The sequence below is a fragment of the Equus asinus genome, chromosome 5 (assembly GCF_041296235.1).
Source record: "Equus asinus isolate D_3611 breed Donkey chromosome 5, EquAss-T2T_v2, whole genome shotgun sequence".
NCBI classification, from domain to species: Eukaryota; Metazoa; Chordata; class Mammalia; order Perissodactyla; family Equidae; genus Equus; species Equus asinus.
The window spans coordinates 101,578,827-101,598,935 of NC_091794.1; the positions used below are offsets into that span (position 1 = coordinate 101,578,827).

The 20,109-nt window shown below is 58.1% G+C and overlaps 1 protein-coding gene across 1 annotated transcript in view; it reads right to left on the reverse strand.

The window, feature by feature from the left end:
• The window catches only part of PADI1 (peptidyl arginine deiminase 1), a 34,168-nt gene extending 16,985 nt beyond the window's left edge, over positions 1–17,183 (reverse strand). The window contains exons 1-4 of the mRNA XM_014836180.3: positions 16,995–17,183; positions 3,275–3,455; positions 1,994–2,066; positions 1,305–1,366 (exon numbers count right to left, since the gene is read on the reverse strand). Coding sequence (XP_014691666.2) covers positions 1,305–1,366; positions 1,994–2,066; positions 3,275–3,455; positions 16,995–17,086 — 408 coding nt within the window. The 5' untranslated portion in view covers positions 17,087–17,183. The remainder of the gene's footprint in view (positions 1–1,304; positions 1,367–1,993; positions 2,067–3,274; positions 3,456–16,994) is intronic.
• Positions 17,184–20,109: the final 2,926 nt, after the last annotated feature.

The window sequence follows — 20,109 nt, forward strand, 5'->3', positions numbered from 1 at the left end:
TGGGAAGGGTTTCTGAATGTGGCTATGGCTGGCTGCTTTGTTAACTTGGAGACTTTTGTATTCTGGGTTTGTCTAAAGATTTAAAGAGGGATCATAGATTTTGGGACCGGAGCTCCAGGCCTCTAGACCCATAGCTACCTCAGTCTTGTGCAGTAAACAACCTGTGCAACCATATAGAGTGGCCCCGCCCAGCCAACACCCTGGAAGAAGAAGGGTGATGTCACCATACTCAGAAATGGCCTTCACCAGCCTGCTGAGCTTCGGCCCTGCCTGGGGGTCAGAGGCTGCCTTGCCCTGACCTTGGTGGGGCTGCAGACCCAGCCCTCTCCTAGGGCCTGGCCCACAGATGCCTCTGATGGCCACCCACAGTCCTGCAGGCCCCGCCACGAGGTCCGAGCTAAGGTGGGAGAGACGGCTGGAGCTCTGCCTGCTTGATTGCAGCTCTCCCTGCCGCACCCCTACTTTGTCCTCACCAGACCCTGCGAGGCAGGGCTCTCTTTCCCCATTTCACGGAAGAGGGAAGAAAGGCTCTGGGAAGTGAGCCCCAAGTCACGTAGCTGGGATTCAGACTCAGGGCTGGGGGACTGCCCAGGGCCACTGCCAGCCTATCTGGCACTCTCATCCACCCCTCTAGGTAAATGGTGCTCTGCACCAAGGCCTACGACATGATTTATATCATAGCCCTGACTCACCACCTTAGCCAAGCAAACTTGTGCTGTAAACAACCTGCACAGCCATCCATGGCAGCCCTGCCCTATCTTGTCCTCAAAGCCTTGTGATGCAGGCTTCCTCTCTGGGGTCTTTCCCTGCAAACCATACCTTCTACCCTCCCAGGACGGTTCCAGATACTTCCTGTGCAGTAATGCCTTGAGCCCACCCCAGTCTCCTCCTCATTCTTCAGGGTCTAACTGGGACTGTCCAGCCAGCCTCTTCTACAGAAACCTTGTCTTCTTCCAGCCCTCATTTAGTCACTCAACAAACTTTTGGGAAGCATCAACCATGTTTGGGAGCCCAAGTACACCCAGGAAATAGAAAAGACATCAAGCAAAAGAACCAATCCCAATTCCAAGGTGGCAAAAGAGAGACTCAGAGAGGGTGCCTGTTTTACAGGAGTCACACAGCACATTGCTCACACAGTGTAAGCTGACGCCCACTGGTGCCAATTTGGCTGTCCCCAGATGGGTTCTGCACACTGTTGGATGCCACAGAGCCTAGGAGTGAGTCACCCTTCTGGAGGACCATCCCAGGACCATCCCCAGGCTGCCTGTCAACCCTGCCACCTGGTGTAGCGAGGAGAGTCTCACCTTGTCTCCTTGGCCCCGCTTCACCTTGCCCGTGCGGCCCGTGTCGACGTCGAGGGAGATGTCTGAAAACGGACGGAGGGGGCTGCCAGGGGCTCGCCCAGTCGCATCTCCACACCCACCACGTCCAGTGGGGCATGAGAAGCAGACAGCCCCATTCTGGGGACCAAACCCAGTGCCCGGGCGGCCCCAGCAGCCCCCTGTGTTCTGGGTGTGCCGGGACCCAGGTCTTCGGCTCTTGAATTCCTTGCTCACCTACGCGAGCTGAACGGCTAGCTCTTGGTGGCCCTGACCCTGGTGGTTGGGGTTTCGGCCCGAGGTTCTGGGTGCTGGTTCCACAGTTCTCGGAACCGGCTGCCCAGGGCTGAAGGGGTACGTGGCCCTCCAAGGTTGAGTGACAATCCTGGAGTTCCCGTGGGTGCGGTACACGGGACTCCAGAGGAAGGAGCCCTGTCGTGGGTCTAGCTGTCGACCCAGGGGCAGCACGGTTCCAGATTCTTGTCGCCCTGAGTATTGCGGGGTCCCCGTTCCTGAGGTTCTGGAGTGGATGGGAGCTCGCTGAGGAAGCCAAGTTCCTTAGCGGTGGGGGAAGCTGGCCACGGGCCCTGCGCTCAGGGGCCCCCCTAAGACCCTCAAACGGCCACCGCGGAGGGGGGAGAAGATACGCGGAGAGCCAGGGAGGCGGCACTTACCGACGCCGGTGAGATAGAGCACGCCGTGGCCCAGGGCGTCGCCCCCGTGCTGCCCGAAGTAGGAGACCTTCACCTGTGGGGACATGGTCAGCCCTAAGCCAGCACGGCCGCCCCTTCAGAGACGGCGGTGGCAGGGGGCGTGGGTGTGCGCCCTCCTCCCAACAGCCCTGCTCAGAGGCTGGGGCAGCGGGAGGACCCCAGTTCTCCGCTGCTGAAGGCCCAGGACTTCGGGGCTCCCAGCTTGGATGCAGGGCCGCCCCCTCCAGCGGGAGAGGCCGTGGCGCCTCCCTGGCCCCCAGGGCTGGGCTGAGGAGCGGGGAAGGCCGGGCGGGGTGGGGCAGATCTCAGAGGAGCAGCGGGATCCTTAGGAATCCGCTGGGATGTCAGAGAGAAAGGGAAGGGGCAGCTGTCGCCATCGACAAGGCAAGTTACTCGACTTCTCTGGGCCTCTGTTTCTTCGTCTGTAAAATGGGAACAAGGACCCCCTCCCCCGCGATAACAGCCAATGGTCGTGGAGCTTTCCCTGTGGTCCAGGACCCACGCCACGTGCTCTACCCAGGCCATCTCAGGAAGCCCCCAGGATGGCCCCGGTGGACAGGGCCCCTTCATAAGGAGGCCCCTCTGGGCCCTGCCTGCAGGCGCAGAGCTGTACACCGACGAGGTAGGATTGGGGCCCACGGCAGGATTTGAACCCCAGGGCCCTGCTCTCAAGGCTGCACAATCCTTGCCTCTTCCCTGTCAGAGGAGAAAGCGCCGCGTCCACGAATCAGTGGGTCACCATGGGCGGGGGGACCCCGGGGACCAGTGAGGAGGGCGTCATCCGTGAGAGAGAAGGCCTCCCCCTCCTTTGGTATGAAAGACATACACGTCCGGGAATGTGTGCGTCTGCGTGTCTGCGTGTGTGTGTGTGCGCACAGGGTGTTGCTGTGGAGTCCCGTGTACGCGAGAGCGGGGGGCTTGCTTTGTGGGGTCTCTGTAGGCTGAGAACAGGGACCCATGTGGGTGCTCGTGAGTCTGGGGGCCGAGCAGGCAGGCTGTGTTTCACGGGAGCGTTCATTCACGTGTGCACACGTGACCTTCCGGCATGGGGTGGGTTTGTGTGTTGGGCGTCTGTGGAGTTGTGTCAGGACGTGTTGTGTGGATACAGGTGTCAAAAGCTTTGTGGAGTTTGGTTGAGTGGGGATGATACATGAATGGGGGTAAAACTTTGGGGGGCTCTTACCTTGGGTGGTGGAGGGGTGGGGACATGCAGCCCCTTACTGTGGGGAAGTGGCCTCTTACCTTGAGATCATTTAAGTCCTTACTGGCTGTGTCCACAGAGACAGTCACACCCACGCTGGCGTCCAGGGGCCAGCGGGCCTGGCCTGTGGGCACTGTCACCTGCTCTGGGTCGTACACCACGAAGACCCTAACCCCGGAGCTCTCAGACACCCCGAAGGTCTCTGCGCCCTTGGGCACATCCCTGGCAGAGAAAGGAGAGAGGAAAGGATCCTGGGGCTCAGGAGAGAGACCACAGTGGGGTCGCGGGCCGGGGCTGCCAGGCACCACAAACAGCACCCCAACAGCAGGATTGGGGAGCAGCGGGGGCAGTGCCCCTGGCCAGGAGACCAGTCTGGCTGGGCACCAGGCAGCCTGGGCTCTGTCCCAGCTCTCCACTGACCTCTGTGTGACCCGCCCTGGGCACGCCGTCCCCTGGCCTCAGACTCCCCATCTGTAACATGAGGGGTTGGAGCAGAGCTGTGGCTGTCGAGCGGGGTTTTAGTGGCAGAGTCCTCTCCGCAGACTCACACAGAACCCGGGACACGAGACAGACGAAAGGGAGCGGGGGTTGGGGCCCAGCCACAGCGTTTCCCACACCCTGCCCCCCGACTGCAACAGTGCCCCAGGTTGCAGAGAGCAGGGACGCAAACCTCTGGACACCCCCACCCCGCCCCAACGCTGCCCCTCAGATACTTCCAAATTCTCCACCCCAACAGCAAATCCCCTTGGCTGACCCCCTCTCGCTGCCTGCATAGCCATCCTCGCCCCCTAGATTGCTGGGCAGCCTCCTCACTGGTCTCCCTAGGCCCACCCGTACCCCCTCCAGTCTGTTTTGCACACAGCACGATTAAGTCAGATTGTGTTGTTCCTTTGCTCAAAAGCGGTGGTTTCCATTACACTCAGTAAAAAGCAAAGTCCCCACAATGGCGTCTAAGGTCCCTCCTGATCTACCCTTGCCACGTCTCCAACCTCCTCCTCCTCCCCACTGCACTCCCCCTCGCCCACTCTGCTGCAGCCACAACGACCTTCCTGCTATTCCATGAAGCTGCCAGTCTGTCCTGCCTCAGGGCCTTTGCACTGGCTGTTTCCTCTGCAGAGAATGCTCTTCCCCAGACATTCACAAGGCTCATTCCTTTAGCCTCTTCAGGGCTCTGCTGAAATGTCACCTTCTCAAGGAGCACCCCCAACCCTCCTCCATTTAACGCTGCCCCTTGCCCCTGCCTTCTCTCTCACTCTCCCTCTCCCTGCTCCCCTGCTCTGATGCTTGCTCATGCGGTTGCCGTCCATCTCTCTTAGAAGGTCAGCTCCTCAAGGGCAGCGAGTTTCGTCTGTTTTGCTCAGTGCCGTATCCCAGCACCTATGACCGTGTCCAGCACGTAGTGGGTGCTCACAAACACTTGCTGAGTGAATGAGTGGATCCCGTTTCCCTGCTCTGGGGGGGATTCAGGTCCAACTGTACCCAGTGGAGATACAGAACCTGACTCCTGCCAGTAGCCAGTGCAAATGCTCCCCATCCATCTGATGCCCCAGGAAGGAGGGCTGGGAAGCCCTCAGTCCCCAGGCCCCAGCTGGGGGCACTTGTACTCTGGGCTTCCACACCCCCCTCACACCATCAGCTGCTTGCAGCCATAGCAGCAGGGGCCGGCCTCCCGGGCATGGGCTGCGAGCAATGCTCTGCAAACTCAGGCTACAGGGGCCCCGGGCCTGAGTCAACAGGGCCCCCGGGGTCCATCCTGACCTTCTTCGTCCCCTGGACTCTGTGTTGGGCACGGGGCTGGGCCCCAGGGTTCCAGGAGGCCCTTGGCCACGTGGAGCTCACAGCCTAGAGGAGGCTCAGACGAAGGAACTACGTGACCTCTCTCACCTGCATGTCAGGGCTCTCCACTGCCATCCCCCAGGGCAGAACCATCGACCTCAAGGCCACCGCTCAAGGTCAAGTCCACTTACAAACGCCCACCTGACCACAAAGATGCCAAGGCCAGAGGGGGCCTTTGATATATCCTCCTGCCTCCATCTTTTCCTGGGCCCCTGAGAACCCACCCAAATGTTACAGCTTCTGGAGAAACCAGACACCATTTGCTAACCCCCACCTCGGTCACTCTGTCCCCATCAAACAATCACCTCCATTGACGATGGTGACAACGGTCATAGTTACGATGACCCCAAGTCCCACTCAGCGCCTGGCTCTCTGATGCTCACCACAGTCCCTCAAGGCAGGGATTATCCTCCTCATTTCACAGATGAGGCTGGGTTGGAAAGGGCCCCCGAGCCCCGCAGGCGGCTGCCGAGACCCGCCTCCCCCAGCCCACACTCGCGGCCTCATCCTCCCTGTGAGGCACGACACCTTCAGGAATCCCCATCTCACACGCTCTCATCGTTGTTGAATCAGGGACCACAGGAACCCGAGTCTCCTGGGCTCGTGTCCTCTAATCTGACCCCGTCTCCCACCCTCCTCAACTCCTGGTCAGCCTCACGCACCACCATCTGCTCGGCGGCCTCAACAACATCTTGGAGAGCTTCCGTGACCTTGGCCCTGTGGCAGAAACCTGCTCCTGGCGGCGGGCAGGGTCTCCCCTGCAGCCTTCTCAACGGCAGGTTTCTCCCTCATTCTCCACGACCGCTCGGCCCAGAGTGGGGCACAGGTCCTACTTGTTCCTTACTGTCACTTCCAGATCATTGTCACTCTGTCCTCACTTCTTGAGGGTGCCAGCTCCTGCCACTGTCTCCAGCGTTGCTGTCACCGTTTTTTATTTCAATAGCCACGTGAGTGATGCGCTGGCACCCTGGCCCCTCAGTCCTTTGACCTCCTCTTTTCCAGTGACCCCATCCTCCACCCTGGCTCAGCCACCCTCTCCCCTGGGCAGACCCTAGACTGTCATTATCAGGAACTGCACCCACTACACACTCCCCTATTAGCACCCGCTCTGATGCCACCTCCAACCTGCCAGCTCCCTCCTTCTAGCACACCCGCTCCACCAAGCCTTCACCCCGCTGGGACCTGCACCCACTGAGGGCCGAGCCCTCTCTACCCCTTCTCGCCAGCCCTCACCCCTTCCTGTTTTCTCTCCCCTTCGCCCGGCTCAGGCTCCATAATCCCACATCGAGGTCCCTGGGCTCTGAACTCCTTTGTGCTTCTTTCCCTCCACCACACTGCCTAAGAGAGCTCCAGCCACAGTGAACACCCCCATCCCCCCCGCTCGACATCTGCGCCCACGAAGCTGGCCCTGCCCCATTTAGATTCTTGACTGCTGACCTCCAGTGACCCTTGACACCGCCCGGCAGTCTTACAGCATTTCTGGGGGCTTTTTCCTCCTTCACAGTCCTAGAAAACCATTCCAAACCTTCTCCTCTCTCCAGAAATCTCCGTCACCTGCCCCCCCACTCAGAGTTGATAACGTCCCTCTCCCCACCGCTTCATCTGCCAGGCCGCCCACTCGGAGCCTGAGTCCACACCGGCCCTCCTGGGACAATGAGCGGTCCCAGTCCTCCCTGGTGCACTTTCCCTGCTCGAGAGCGTCGCCCAGCCTTGTGCCATCTCGCTCTCTATCACCAAGCACCAGAGACTCCGTACTGTACCCCCCGTCCTAAAGATTCATCCTCCCTCGGCCCCACCCCGCTTTCCTTCAGCTCCCTTTATAGGAAAACGCCGCAGGAGCTGTGTGTCCTTGCTGCCCTTCCTTTCTTCCCGCCAACTCTGTAAACCACCTCTGGCCGTCCTCCCCTCGGCGCCATCGAATCCACTCAGTTGCCAAATCCAAAAGGCCTTTCTCTTCTTCGTCTCTTGGTGGGCTTTCAAAGGCGTTTGTCCCAGATGATCAGCCGCCCTCCTTGAAACACTTTCCCGCTTGGCCTCTGGGACACGAGCCTCTCCCTGCTCTCCTCTTCCCTCCCTGGCTGTCCCTTCTGTGGCTTCCTTCTCACACCCTGACCTCCTGACCCCGGAGAGTCCAGGCAGTGGTGCACTGGCAAAAGTTTAACTGCCAGCTGTGTGTGTGTGGAGGGGGCGATGCATATATAGCACACATTATATAAGTAATAATACAATATATTGCTCTTTCTTATAAAATCTGTTGTAAATTCCATACAGCCCACTGGTTCTCCCAGAATGCCTCTGTTGTAACTGCAGCCAACCTGTGGTTGCCATTCAGCCACAATTCCACAAATGGAGTTGCAGCCGTCTGCTAATTCTTTCCCCCAGTAAATTTACCATCACTAAATCTGATACGCGATGTAGGTGTTGACGGATATTTTTGTTCGTCAAGAACGAGATGAAAGTGAAGTAACGAAGATGTCAAACTTCATGCCTCCAACAGTGACGTGAGCAACCTTTCTGCAGAGTCAGATGACACAGGAAGGACACTTCCTCGACCTTTCGTGCTTATCACAAGGTACCGGCTATAGCAACAACACAGTTTAAGATTAGTCTGTGTTATTAGCCTCTCCTCCATCACTTTCTCAGTCTAGACAATCAGTAAAACAATAAACAGAGTCGTCGTTTGTAGCATCGGCCGATTTCCACGGTATAAACGCTCGCACTGAGAGAGGCACAAAAGCCCCCAGCATAGAACTGTTTCTACCCCACAGAGGGAAGTGATCTCCAGAGCACAGACAAGGGTAGGATGTAAAATCATTAGCAAGCGATGCGTTTTGAGTATTTATTATCATTCACTTAATTGTTAGTGTGTATAGTTTAATTTTAAATAATGGCTGTGTTCGACAATGGGCTCATAATCTTCCTAAAACGTGGACAGTCAGGTCCCCTTGGGGAAGGGCCCTGCTACACAGCTAAAAATGTGTCCTGTTCACCTTTCTCCCAGCCATCTCCCAAGGGACTTACAGCTTTTTACCAGGGTGACCGTGCACTGGGGACAAGGAAATAATCAGACTTTCCCAGGCTTACTGAACACTGGCTCTGAACTGACACTGATTCCAGGAGAGCCCAAAGGTCACCGAGGCCGACCAGCCAGGGTGGAGTCTTCAGGCGGCAGGTGACCGATGGAGTTGGCTCGGCTCCCACAGTGAGTCACCGAGCCCATGCGTGGCTTCTCCCCCGGCTCTGGAATGTGTAACTGGAACAGACACACTCAGCTCCTGGCAGGATCCCCTCTCTGGCCCCGGAGCTCCAGCCCGCCTGGCCCGGGGCTCGGTGCTTGCTTCTCTCCTCCCGTAGACGCTCACCCCTGGGTGACCTCCACCTGCCACGTGGCCATGCTCAGAGCCCCGCTTTTCCATCTCCAGACTCTTGTAGCTAACTGGCTTTTGAACGTCTCCTTTGGGTGTCTAACAGGCATTTTAAAGTTAACGTGTCCAAAACCAAACTCCTACTTCCCCCCCGCTGCCCATCCGAACCTGCCCATGTCAGTCCACGGCTCCTCCACCCTCCCAGTCACCCTGGCCTCCTTCCCTCGCACTCACGTCCAGTCCACAGCAAAGCCCACCAGCTCCGCCCCCACAGCATCTGGACGCTGGCCTTCCCCCCTCCCCCCACCCCCGACGGCCAGCACCCTGGTCTGGGCCGCCAGTTTCTTTCATGCAGATTTTTACAATAGGCTCGTCTCCTGTGTCCTCTCCTGCTGCCCACGTCAGTTCCCAGCCCCAAGCAGAGGGACTCTCTCAAAACAAGAGTCGTGTGGTGTCCTTCCTGCTCACGACCTCGCCAAGGTGCCCCTGTGGTCTGCCCACGCTGGCTGCCCCACCTCGCGACCCTCCCCGCGCAGGCCCAGCTCCTCCCCGGCCGCCAGCCTCCCAAGCCAGCTTCGCCTTAGGCCTCGGCGCCCATCCTTCTCTCCGCTCGGAAGGTGTAGCGCACAGATGCAGGCTGTGTGCTCACTCCCGCTTCTCCTTCTCAGAGAGGCTTTCCCTGACGGCCCCATTTATGACAGCCTGACATGAATGGCACCTTGAACCCCACACTCCCTAACCCATGACCTGGCTTCATTTCAACCCACGGCACTTGCCACCTGACAGTTTATGTTGATTTGATGTTTACTTACTGCTCCTCCCACCCGGTTCTCCCTCTAGAACGCAGGGACTTTGTCCACTTGACTCTCTTTAACTCAGCATCTGTCATCTCAGCACCCAGCCGGCCACCTGGCATGGACCAGGAGCACAATGCACCTCGTTTTGTGGGTGAGGACACAGGGCAAATGGAAGGCGGAACGACTCTCCCGGGACTGCCCAGCTGGGAGGTGGCTGAGCTGGGATTTCAGTCCCGTCTGCCTGGCCCCGGAGCCCTTGTCCACACGGCCACACAGCTCGAGAGCAAGTGGGCACGAGCCCATGGCACCCGGCTGGCAGCAGAAGGGTTTCCAGCTCGTGGGAGGCCCCTGCCCCACGCCATCCAGGCACTGCCACCGCCAGACGCAGCCCTTTCAAGGCTAGCGGGGTTCCCTGGAGGCAATCCCCAGCTTCGGGCAAAGGTTGACACCTCTAAGGCACAGCCATGGCCACACAACTGCCTGTTTGGAGTCTTGGTGGAAAACAGTAATAGTGATATTAATAACAACGATGATGAAAGAAGAGGGAGAAAAAGAATGGGTACAATTCCTCTAGGCCATTGGGACCTTCCGGGCCCAGCCTGGCCTCCTGCCCCCTCCTTGCTCACGCCTCGGTCCCCTCTCTGGGGTGCCGGGATTCCAGTCTCACTCCTTTCTCCGCTGCAGGGGCCGGGTGAGTCCCTACAAGGCCGGGCCTTGGGAAAGGTGGCTTCCTGCAGAAGGCAGCTGGCGGGCAGGGCTGAGGTCCAGGGTCACCTCCCCTGCCCTCCGGGAGGGGCCTGTTCGCCTCCCAGCCCCATGGCCTTGGGCCTTCGAGACTCATGTTGCCATCATCCAGGTCGCTTCCCTTGTGCTGCCTCTCAGGGTGGAAAAGGTGCAGGAGAGACCGAGGCTCTCCCAGCAGGAGCCTTGCAGACTGAGGAGGGGGCGGAGGGGCTGCTGTTTCTCACTGGCGCCGTGCTTGGCACGTTATGCCAGGCAGGCGCGTGGCTGCCTCGGGTTCTCATTCCCTTGGCGTCCCACCCCCACCGTGCCCCGGGCCTCAGAAATGGGGTTCGCACTGCCTTTCATCATCTTTCAGGCTCTGTCTGTGGGTGGGGCTGTGGATTAAGGGGGTGTCACAGGCAGGCATAGGAGCTTGGGCTGAGCGCCCGGCTGCCACACAGTGGGAGCTGCCTCCCCAACTGCTGCCCAGGAGCCCCCCAACCCACACCTCCCCCAGCTGCTTCCCTTTGATGGAGTCTCACGGCGCAGCCCCCAGACCCAACCAACCCCAGTGTGCCGTCCTGAGGTGTCGCCAAACTCTCAGTCAGGCGACAACGTGATGGATTTGAAAGCGCCCTTTGATGAAAGTCTTTATGCACAGCGGCCGCTCTGTAGCATAAGCATCTTACTCTCCCCTCTGTCCACAGTCGTGCCGATGAGCCCGGGCTCCCACCTGCCCTCTGCCCCCTGGGGCCTCCCCGCCACAGAAAAGCTTTGTGGTTTGACCACTCAATAATTAGAAAGCTTTTCCTTTTGCTTGGCTGCAACCTGCCTCCCAGAATCTTCCACCCACTGGGGCTCCACAGGCCACACCTCATCTCAGCTGCTCGGAAGTTTACCATGTGGTCTCCAGGGAGAGGAGAAACACAGCAGTCACACGGGAGTCCCTCCCAGGCCGTCCACCCCACCCGCTGCTCGGACTTTGCCAACCCCTGGGAACAGGGCTCAGGGGTCTGGGGCCCCTAGGCCCAGCCTAAGGTCTGGGCAGGGAGGGCAGAGTGGCGCTGACCCAGCCTCCAGCTGAGGGGGTGGGTATGGGGAGGGTGACAAAGGACCAGTGTGCCCTGGAGGGCACTGTGCAGGGCAGGATGAGGGCAGGAGGGAGAATAATGCAGAACTGGAAGGAAAGGCTAAAGAGTGAGCCAGAGTCCAACAACAGGCCGGCTGAGGGGCGGGTGTCCAGTAACACTTGTTAAACGCCTGCAGCGGGGTAAAGGCCACAGAAGGTTCAGACTCCCCACCCTGGCATGGCTTCTCCCTGGTCCTCCCTGGGTGCTGGCTGTGGCTGACAGAGGGCAGGGAGGGCGAGGGCTGGCGCCTCACAGAGCCCACATCACAGGTGGGGATTTTCTCCCAAGTCTAGAATCGTACAATGTGTGGCCGTGTCCCCTCCCTCTGCTCCTCCTTCCCAGAGATGAGGTTGTGGGTGCTTGTGCCCTGTCACTGCTCAGGAGGGACACACCGGAGAGCCTGGAAGAGGGCCTGGGCTGGCCAGGCCTCCTTTCAGGTGGATCCCTGCCCGCCCAGGAGCGCGGGCTGGAGAGGGCAAGCCGGCAGCCTTCACCCGGGGGCCTCCCCGGCAGAGGCAAACAGGGGCCAGGGCCCAGAACGTCCCCGAGAGAAAGAGCCCTGAATGGAGAGGCTCAGTCACGACTCGCTTCTCCCTCAGCCACGGTTTCCCCATTTGTACGTGAACAAAGGCATGCCCGTTCTCTGTGGATTATGAAGTTTCTCATTTGTAAAATGGGGCTAAATTCACAGGTACAAATGGTAGGCAGCGATATCATCCCCATCTCCCCATGGGAGAAAACAGGCTCAGAGGGGCTAAGTGACTGACCCAAGGTCACACAGCCTGCAAGGACCAGCCAGACGCCGAGCCGGTGGTTATGACTACCAGCCATCCTGGTCTCAGCAGTCATTGCATTGACTTTCAGATGGCCCAGCCCCAAAAGACCTTCGTCCTCTGGGGCTCAGTCAGGACGATGCCCAGCCTTCCTTCCTCCTGGCCCAAGTCCAGAAGCCCCAGCCTCCTCTTCCCCTGTGCCCAGCAGCCTCAGCACCCAGCCTGGCTCAGACCACACCAGCTGCACCCTCTGCAGGATCCTCCTGTGGAATTTTTGACCTGCCCTTGGCCCACTTCTGCCAGCCCTGTGCCCGAGACCCAGCTGGGGGCAGCAGGGGTCATAAATGTGCCCAGGAAGACGTGCTGGAGAAGCATTTCAAGGGCTTCCAGTGGCCTTGGACTCAAATGCAGGGCAACCGGGGTCTCTGTTCTGGGACCCAGGGTGCATTTGGAGGCCCAGACACAGGTATGTGCCTCCCGAGAGGCCAGGCCCTCGGCAAGACCGGGTAGGTCCCAGCTTCCTCCGTATCGGCCCTGAGGCCTGGGCACCTGCACCCTGCCTGGATGGCGACATTTGGAACCCCCCACCTCTCCCAGGCCACAGCTGGGCCCCCCCTCCTGGGCTCCCCATAGGTGATATCCTCGGCTGCATGTGGATTTGCCAGTTCATTCCAGCCCCACATCCCACCCCAACACCTCTGAGCATCAGGACTTGGCAGAGCTGAATAGCTGCTTAGAAGCCACAGAGAAGAGAGTAGAAACTTCTCTGAACAGAGCAAAGGAGCGGACAATACATTGCAGGGAAAGCATTTGGGGGCCGAGGAGGAACCTACGTCATGAATAAGCAACCACCACTCCGTTTCTTGCATCTCGACTCTTCTCTCAGGGCCCACCAGCTCCGGAGAGCGGCTTCTCTCCAGCCTCCCAGCCCCGGCTGGCCCCGGCCCACTGAGAGAGGAAGGGAGGGACTCGGGGGAGAAGAGAGACCCAGGGGTTGGAAGTGATGGCAGCTGGAAAGGGAAGCAGACAAGGTCAAGAATGAGGAGAGGGTCCAAGACCAGAGGTGGTAGGAGGGGGAAAGGAGGGGGCGGGAGGGGAGGAAAGAGTGACTGACGGGGAGGGCTCCCAGGGGTCTCAAGCGGCAGGTGGCACCAGGGGCAGGGAGGCAGGGACATCCGGCTGACCTCTGAGGCGCTCCCTGACACCAATATTTTAGTTTCAAGAACGCGCACACCCCACCATCCCGCTTCCACACTCTACACTCACAGGCTGTCGTGGCCCCGTGAAACTCACGCAGGACCCCGGCCTCACAGTCTCCAAGGACCCTCCAATTCAAACTTTAACATTCCTTCCAGGAAAGGAATGCAAAGCAGCAACAGGATGCAGCCAGGAGGACAGAAGGTCCTCACCCGGCTTTAAACCTGTGTCCGGCCCCGCTCCGAGCCTGTCAGTCACGGTGAATTAGTGTCGGCCTCAGTCCTGTAATTATCCTGGGAGGAGCACACTTAGGCTTCATTGTTCTTCTGTGCGAGTTAAAAGTGTTAATTTACTCAGGGTAAATATTAAGAATGTATATACCACAGGTTTTATAACTTGTTTTGCCATTTTTGTTTTTTTTGTTTATTTGTTTGCTTTTTGAGGAAGATTAGCCCTGAGCTAACATCTGCTGCCAATCCTCCTCTTTTTTGCTGGGGAAGATTGGCCCTGAGCTGACATCCATGCCCATCTTCCTCTACTTTCTATGTGGGACGCCTGCCACAGCATGACTTGACAAGCGGTGCCATGTCCGCACCCGGGATCCGAACCGGCGAACCCCGGGCCGCCAAAGCAGAACATGTGCACTTAACCACTGAGCCACCGGGCCGGCCCCCCGCCATTTTTGTTTTTTCAAGTACAGAGAACCGCAGAAAAAGGAAGTGGGCGGGGGCCTCTCGGGCTCCTCTGAGCGCCTCTCCGGAATTCTCCTCCCTGTCAGCCCGAATTCTACAACCTCTGAGTCCAAGAGTCCATTTCACTTGGATGCTTTTCCAGGGCTGAGGCAGCTTGGGAAAAATCCAGGAGGATGTCCCTGTCCCCTGACCAGCCAGCCTTCTCCATTCAAAAAAAATTAACGTCGCTTAGGGCCTCCAGCCCGGGGCTCTGATTCCGGGTTCTGGGCCGACAAAGAGGGCCAGGCTGGACCACTGACGGATTCCCCATGCTGCCCACCCCCCCCTTTTTTGGCATGAGTCCTCTGGGGACCACCTCCAAGGAAGGACAAGGACAGCCAGGGCAGTCTGGCCAGACTTGGGGGTCAAGGTGGTGAGCTAGCCAATTGGGGTGAAAGGGTCAGGGTGGTGAGCTAGCCCACTGGGGTGAAGGGGGTCAGGGTGGTGAGCTAACCCACGGGGGTGAGGGGGTTGGATCAGCAGCACTGACTGAGTCAGGGGATTCCTGAGGGTTCCTTGAGCTAGGACACGCTGGGGACACAATTACCCCAAACACAAATATTTCTCCAAATAACCAGTCCACACAACAGCTGGGGGGATTAATCACTTCCCATGATGTCACCCCCACACGCCCATCTCTACTGCCGCTCCTGGGGGGCTCAGATGTGGGGCAGCACAGGTGAGCGGCACACACCCTCTCTGGGGGGCTCCCGCCGTTCTACCAGCAAAGCCAAAGAGAAAGCCGTTGCTCAGCCCCCACTGGAGCCAGGCGCCTGGCAGTGGGGGCGGAGAAGCCCCAAGGTCGTCAGCAGGTGTAGCCCCTTCCTCCCAGGCAGCCCAGGCCCTGGCGTGAGCTTCAGGCTCCTCTTGAGACCTCCCCAGGATGACAATTCCACGGCCCTTCCTCCCCTGTCTTGACAGTTCCGCGTCCCCTTCCTCCACCTGTCCTAGACCTCACAGGCGGGAAGCTCTTCCTTAGGTCTGCGTTTAGACCAACTGGCTGCAGAATAAACTGTTTCCCAGGTCGCAGTGGCCACAACCCTCATCACCACCAATGCCGGGGGCGAAGGTTCCTGAAGGGGTCTCGGGGGAGGTCTCTCAAGGAGCTGGCTCAGGCCCCGATGAAGCGCCCCTCCCAGAGTCGGCCAGAGCACAGCAGCTTCCCCTGACCCTGGCTGGGCCAGGCCGCATTTGGGGAAACTAAGGTGCCTGGTGATCCCACAGGACATCCTCAGACAGCATGGCCCTACGTCCCCACCACACACACCCTGATCTGTCCTCAGCCCCTCCTCCCCTCCAAGGCAAGGTGGGGAGAACGGATCCTGGAGAAAAGGGAGCCCACAGAGCCGTCAGAGCTGTGAGACCCCCACTTCCAGGGCACCCACCACGCAAGGGGCCCTGCACAGGCATGGTCCCACTTATCCTGCCCCGACTCAGTCAGTGCTACACCTTTCCCATCCATCAGATGAAGAAACTGAGGCTCAGGGAAGCGCAGCTGCTAGCCCAGGGTCACACAGCCACGAACGGCGCTGGGATGAGAACCCAAGTCTGTCCAGCTCCGGAGCCTGGGCGCGCTACCTCCACGCTGAACTGAAGAGGGGACTCAGCTCATCTTGCTGGCGCTCAGAGGTGGAAATGCCCAGAGAGGGCCAGCGACCTGACCCGCACCACACAGCAAGTCTGCGACAGAGCTAGGACCACGGCCCAGGCCTCCTGGCTCCCAGGCAGATGCTTCTGGCCTTAGTCAGCAGCACCATGTAGGGCCTGAGGTTCTGAAATTACCTTTCAGAAACAGCCAATCCCCGGGGCAATCGTAGGGGTCTGGAAACGGGAAGGTGGCGGCCCATGAGGAACCTCTCCCTGCTCTTGGTGTGAAAGCAGGGTTGCCAGATAAAGTACAGGATGCCCAGCTACATTTGAATTTCAGCTAAACAGCAGATTTTTTTAAAAAATATGAGTATGTTGCATGCAATATGCTAAAGAAGTTATGTGTTGTTTATCTGAAATGCAAGCTTTACTGGGCACCCTGTATTTTCATTTGCTAAGTCTGGCAAACCTATGCTAAAAGGGCGGGAGAAAATGGGAGCTCTGCTGGCCACCAGCCCTGCACCAGGGCCCCCTTCATGACTCAGAGGCAAGGTCTGGCCTCCAGGGCTCCTGGCTCTCCCTCCCCAGCCCTGTCACTGGGCCCCAGGCCACGGCCCGAGGAAATATCTAGGACGGCACCTGGGGCAGAGGCTCACCTGAGGCCAGGTGGGATCCCGGCCCGGCACAACCAGACTGGGAGAACACAGGGACTGAGACCCAAGAGGGCAGTGGAAGCTAGATCTACCTTGTAAGAGACCCCCCCACCCTGCCTCCTCTGGGAGGGGGATGGCTGCCCTGAGTGCCCCCACCTGCAGGTACTCCGGCCCCATCTGATCCCACCGGGATGGAGTCCATAGACGGTCCGTCAGAGCTGGAAACTTCCCCAGAGATGCCCAAGTCCAGCTCCCTCAGGGGCCAGGTAGGGAAACTGAGGCTGTGTCAAGTCCCTGGGCTCCCATCTGGGCAGAGCCAGGACAGGGAGGATTTGGGCCAACAGGAGAACCTGATGCTACTGCTGCCCCTCAGAGGTCATCACTGCCACCCTCACTGCATCATCATCCTCATCATGGCAAATATGAGCCCCAGGTCTTGTCCCGAGCTCTTTTCTTTCATTGCCTCATTGAATCATGCCATCACCACTCCCTCCTGATCCCAATCACCCTGACCGGCCTCCAAGGCTCAGGCTGCCACACACCCCACCCCGCCACCTCGGAGATGGGTCGTCGGCAAGAAATGAGGGAGAAATGGGGGGGAGGCCCAGTCCTGGTCCCTGTCTTGAGCACCAATTCATTCTGATGCTCCACACAATTTCTACTCAGACCTCAGAACACAGAGCCCAGACCCTATAGCCTGGCCCCAGGGCTCCGAGCTGGAACCCCTCTCCAGGGGCTTGAGGCCAAAGACCTGGCTCTGGTGCCCAGGAGCCAGAGCCCCAAGAGGGCCCTGACCCCCTAGTCCCTCCCTCCCAGGCTACACAGCCAACTTCTCCCGCTCTGCTGTCAAAACAACTCGCCAGCATCCTCCAGTGTGCCTGACCTGTCCACCAGGCGCCCACTCCACTGCCTCGGGGTCCTCCGTCCTACCCCAGCCTTCTGCAGCCACGCGCGCCCCTCACTTCTCACCTGTGAACGTCCACGTGCGTCTCGACTCCCACCACACACACGGCGTAGGTGGGCTTCTTTGAGGACAGCTGCACAGCCCTCTGCAGGGCCATCCTGGGCCCCTGGCTCCCCACCTGCACAGCCTGTCTCCCCAGCTCTTCTCCCAGTCACCTCGTCGCCCCGAAGGAGCTCCAGTTCTGACGGGTCAGTGACTTCCTCCTCCCTTTTAATTTCACCCTGTGACCTGATTTGCCTGCCGGAGCCAGATCCCCACCTCCTGGCTCCACGCCCAGCCCTCCTCACTCAGGCCGGTCAACCCAGGAGGAGGAGGTGCCCGAGACCTCTCTGAGGGATGGGAAATGGGGTCTTCAGCGGGGGACCCCTGAAAGAGCAGGGCTCAGCTGCCGACGGAAGACTGCCCAGCTCCCCTGCGGCCCCTGGCCCCCTTCCTCAGCTTTGCCTCTGTCCTCAGACTCCCAGTGCCTGAGGCCACACTGCAATGACGTCAGCGTTTCTTAAAGGCTGATTGCATGCCAGGGGCCAGCTAAGTGCTTTGCAGATCTTATCTCATATGCTAAAGAGATCAGGTAGCACACAAAGCAGAGTGCAGGCAGACTGCCCACCCTCACATCCCGGCTCTGCCTCTCACAGCCTGTGGTCCTGAGCAGTTACAACCCCTCAGTGGCTCCCATCGGATTGATGCAGGATCGCAAGAGCTCTGTGTGAGAGGCTTAGCACGGTGCCGGCACCTGGTACTCACTAAAGGAAATGCTGGCAGCTGTTCTAGTACCCTCATCTGATAGGGAAGAGAATCAGGGCTGCGGGTCACACTGCTAGTAAGTAGCAGAGCCATAGCTCGCACCCAGGTCCGCCTGACTCACCGTCTCCAGGTGAGGTTATGCCCTTGCACCCCAACTCCAGCGATGGCAGAGGCCACCCCAGGTGAGCATCCTCCACCAGCCAGTGGGGAGGGCACTTGAGAAGGAGCTCTGAGCGATGGGCTGGGGAGAGCTATTGGTTTCTGGAAATCTCCTTTCAGCTCTGGCAAGCGCTGGCTCCTGTCTGTTTTCTTGCTATTTATGGAATTTCATTCATTCATTCGACAAACATTCGTTAAGCACCTACTCTGTGTTGGGCACCCCTTTAGGCGATGGGGACACAGCTATGAACAAAACCTGTCCCTGCTCTGACGGCATTTATATTCTGGGGAGACAGACGATAAGGAAGTTCCAGAGTAAAGTGTGGGTAACGTCAGACGGTGCAGGACGCTCTTCCCCGTCATCCAGGCAGGACGTGGTGGCGGCTGGGTCCCGGGGGTAACAGCGAAGGTGGTCAGAAGTGGTTGGCTTCTGAAGGTACCTGGAAGGAGCTGAGAAGTTTGGCTGATGGATTGGATGCGGGTGTGTGAGAAAGAGAGGCACCAAGGATGACTGGAGTGTTCGGGGTCCCAGCAACCGAAAGGATAGCGTTGTCATCACAGAGGAGAAGGCTGAGGGCGGGCAGGTTGGGCAGAGAGATGCCATTTCATGTAGACCCGTTGGACTTGAGGTGTCTCTTAGACCTCTGAGTGAGACAACGAATGACAGGTGATATGCTCCCTCCATTCTGGGCATCGGGGGTGACAAGGAGGGGAGTTCCCTCAGGAATCACAGGACGCCCCTCCCCAGCCATGGGGTCCTCTCATTTCAGGAGCCATTGCACAGAATGGAACAAAGGATGCACAACCAGAACTCCAACATCCACAGGTCCGGGGTGGGAGGATGGCAAAGAGAGAGATGGAAGAGGAGAAACACCCCCTGTCTGGGGAAATGCCAGCCTAACGGGCAGGAGGAGGACACAGTCCCTGCCTCCTGGAACTGCCAGGCTGATTAGGGAGACAGGAAACATAAAAATGGTGTAACATTTATTTGTTTACTTTTGATTTTGAAGATCTTCCTGGAACGATCTTTCTTATTGCCAACATATCTGATTGCAACTGTTCTTGATCTGCAAAGCTCATTGCACCTGAAGTTACCAAGGCAAAGTCTAGGTTTACCCCATGGATATAGGACTCAGCAAAAGGGCACTTTAGAGGGGGCATGATGGTTTCCACCCCCGTTAACCAGAACCTGAGCCATTTTGCTCAAATGTAATGCAACGTAGAGCGTAAAAGCAGGTTCCTGAAGAGTATATAAGTATATTCCCACTAGAGAAGGATGGATGGATGGATGGATGGATGGATGGATGGATGGATGGGTAGATGAATGGATGCATGGATGATGGCTAGAAGGATGGATGGGTGGATGGGTGGATGACGGATGATGGATAGAAGGATGGATGGGTGGATGGGTGGGTGGGTGGGCGGACAGATGGGAAAGAGGGAAAAAGGCAGGTTGGTGCATAAAGAGCTTGCTGCAAAGATGATGATGATAATGGTGAGGATGATGATGACAATGGTAATGGTGACAACAGTGGTGACCATGATAATGATGGTGATGACGAAGAGATTCTAGCCAACACACATATAGCCCTCACCATGTGCCAGGCATTGTTATAAGCCCCTTCCGTGCAATCACTTATTTAATCTCATGACAATACTAGGTGGCAGGTACCGATTAAGCCTGGAACCCCAAGTTCAAACAGATCGCAGCATGGGTGTGGAGGATGTGGCTTTTGTGGGTCGTGGGCAGGTCATGGTGTCTTAAATGAAATGTCCTCAGAGCCAGAGGAAAGAGGAAGGGAATAGCAGAGAGTGGGCAGAGAGGCTGAGAGGAATATCAATGCATCCCATTTTACAGAAGAAGAAACTGAGGCACAGAGAAGTGACAAGTAGAAATGGCAAGCAATAGGATATATTGGAGTATATGAGGAAGCCATTTGGTGTAAACCTAATTCGGCCTGACTTCGTTTTTTCCAAAAGGGCCTGACTGGCCTTGAGCACCCATTGCATATCTGCTTTAAAACATTTCCTATGACAAGAACAAAGGCCCTTGAGATAAAGGTGCAACTTCTCTCCCCCTCCCAACTTTGGCATTTCCTTAAGGATAAGCATCTTTCCTTAGGCTAGGAACTGATTGCTGCGCTCACCTTTGACCACCCAGCTCGAGACAGCAGACCTGCCACCCTGCTGTGTTCACTGAGACAGCAGACCTACCTG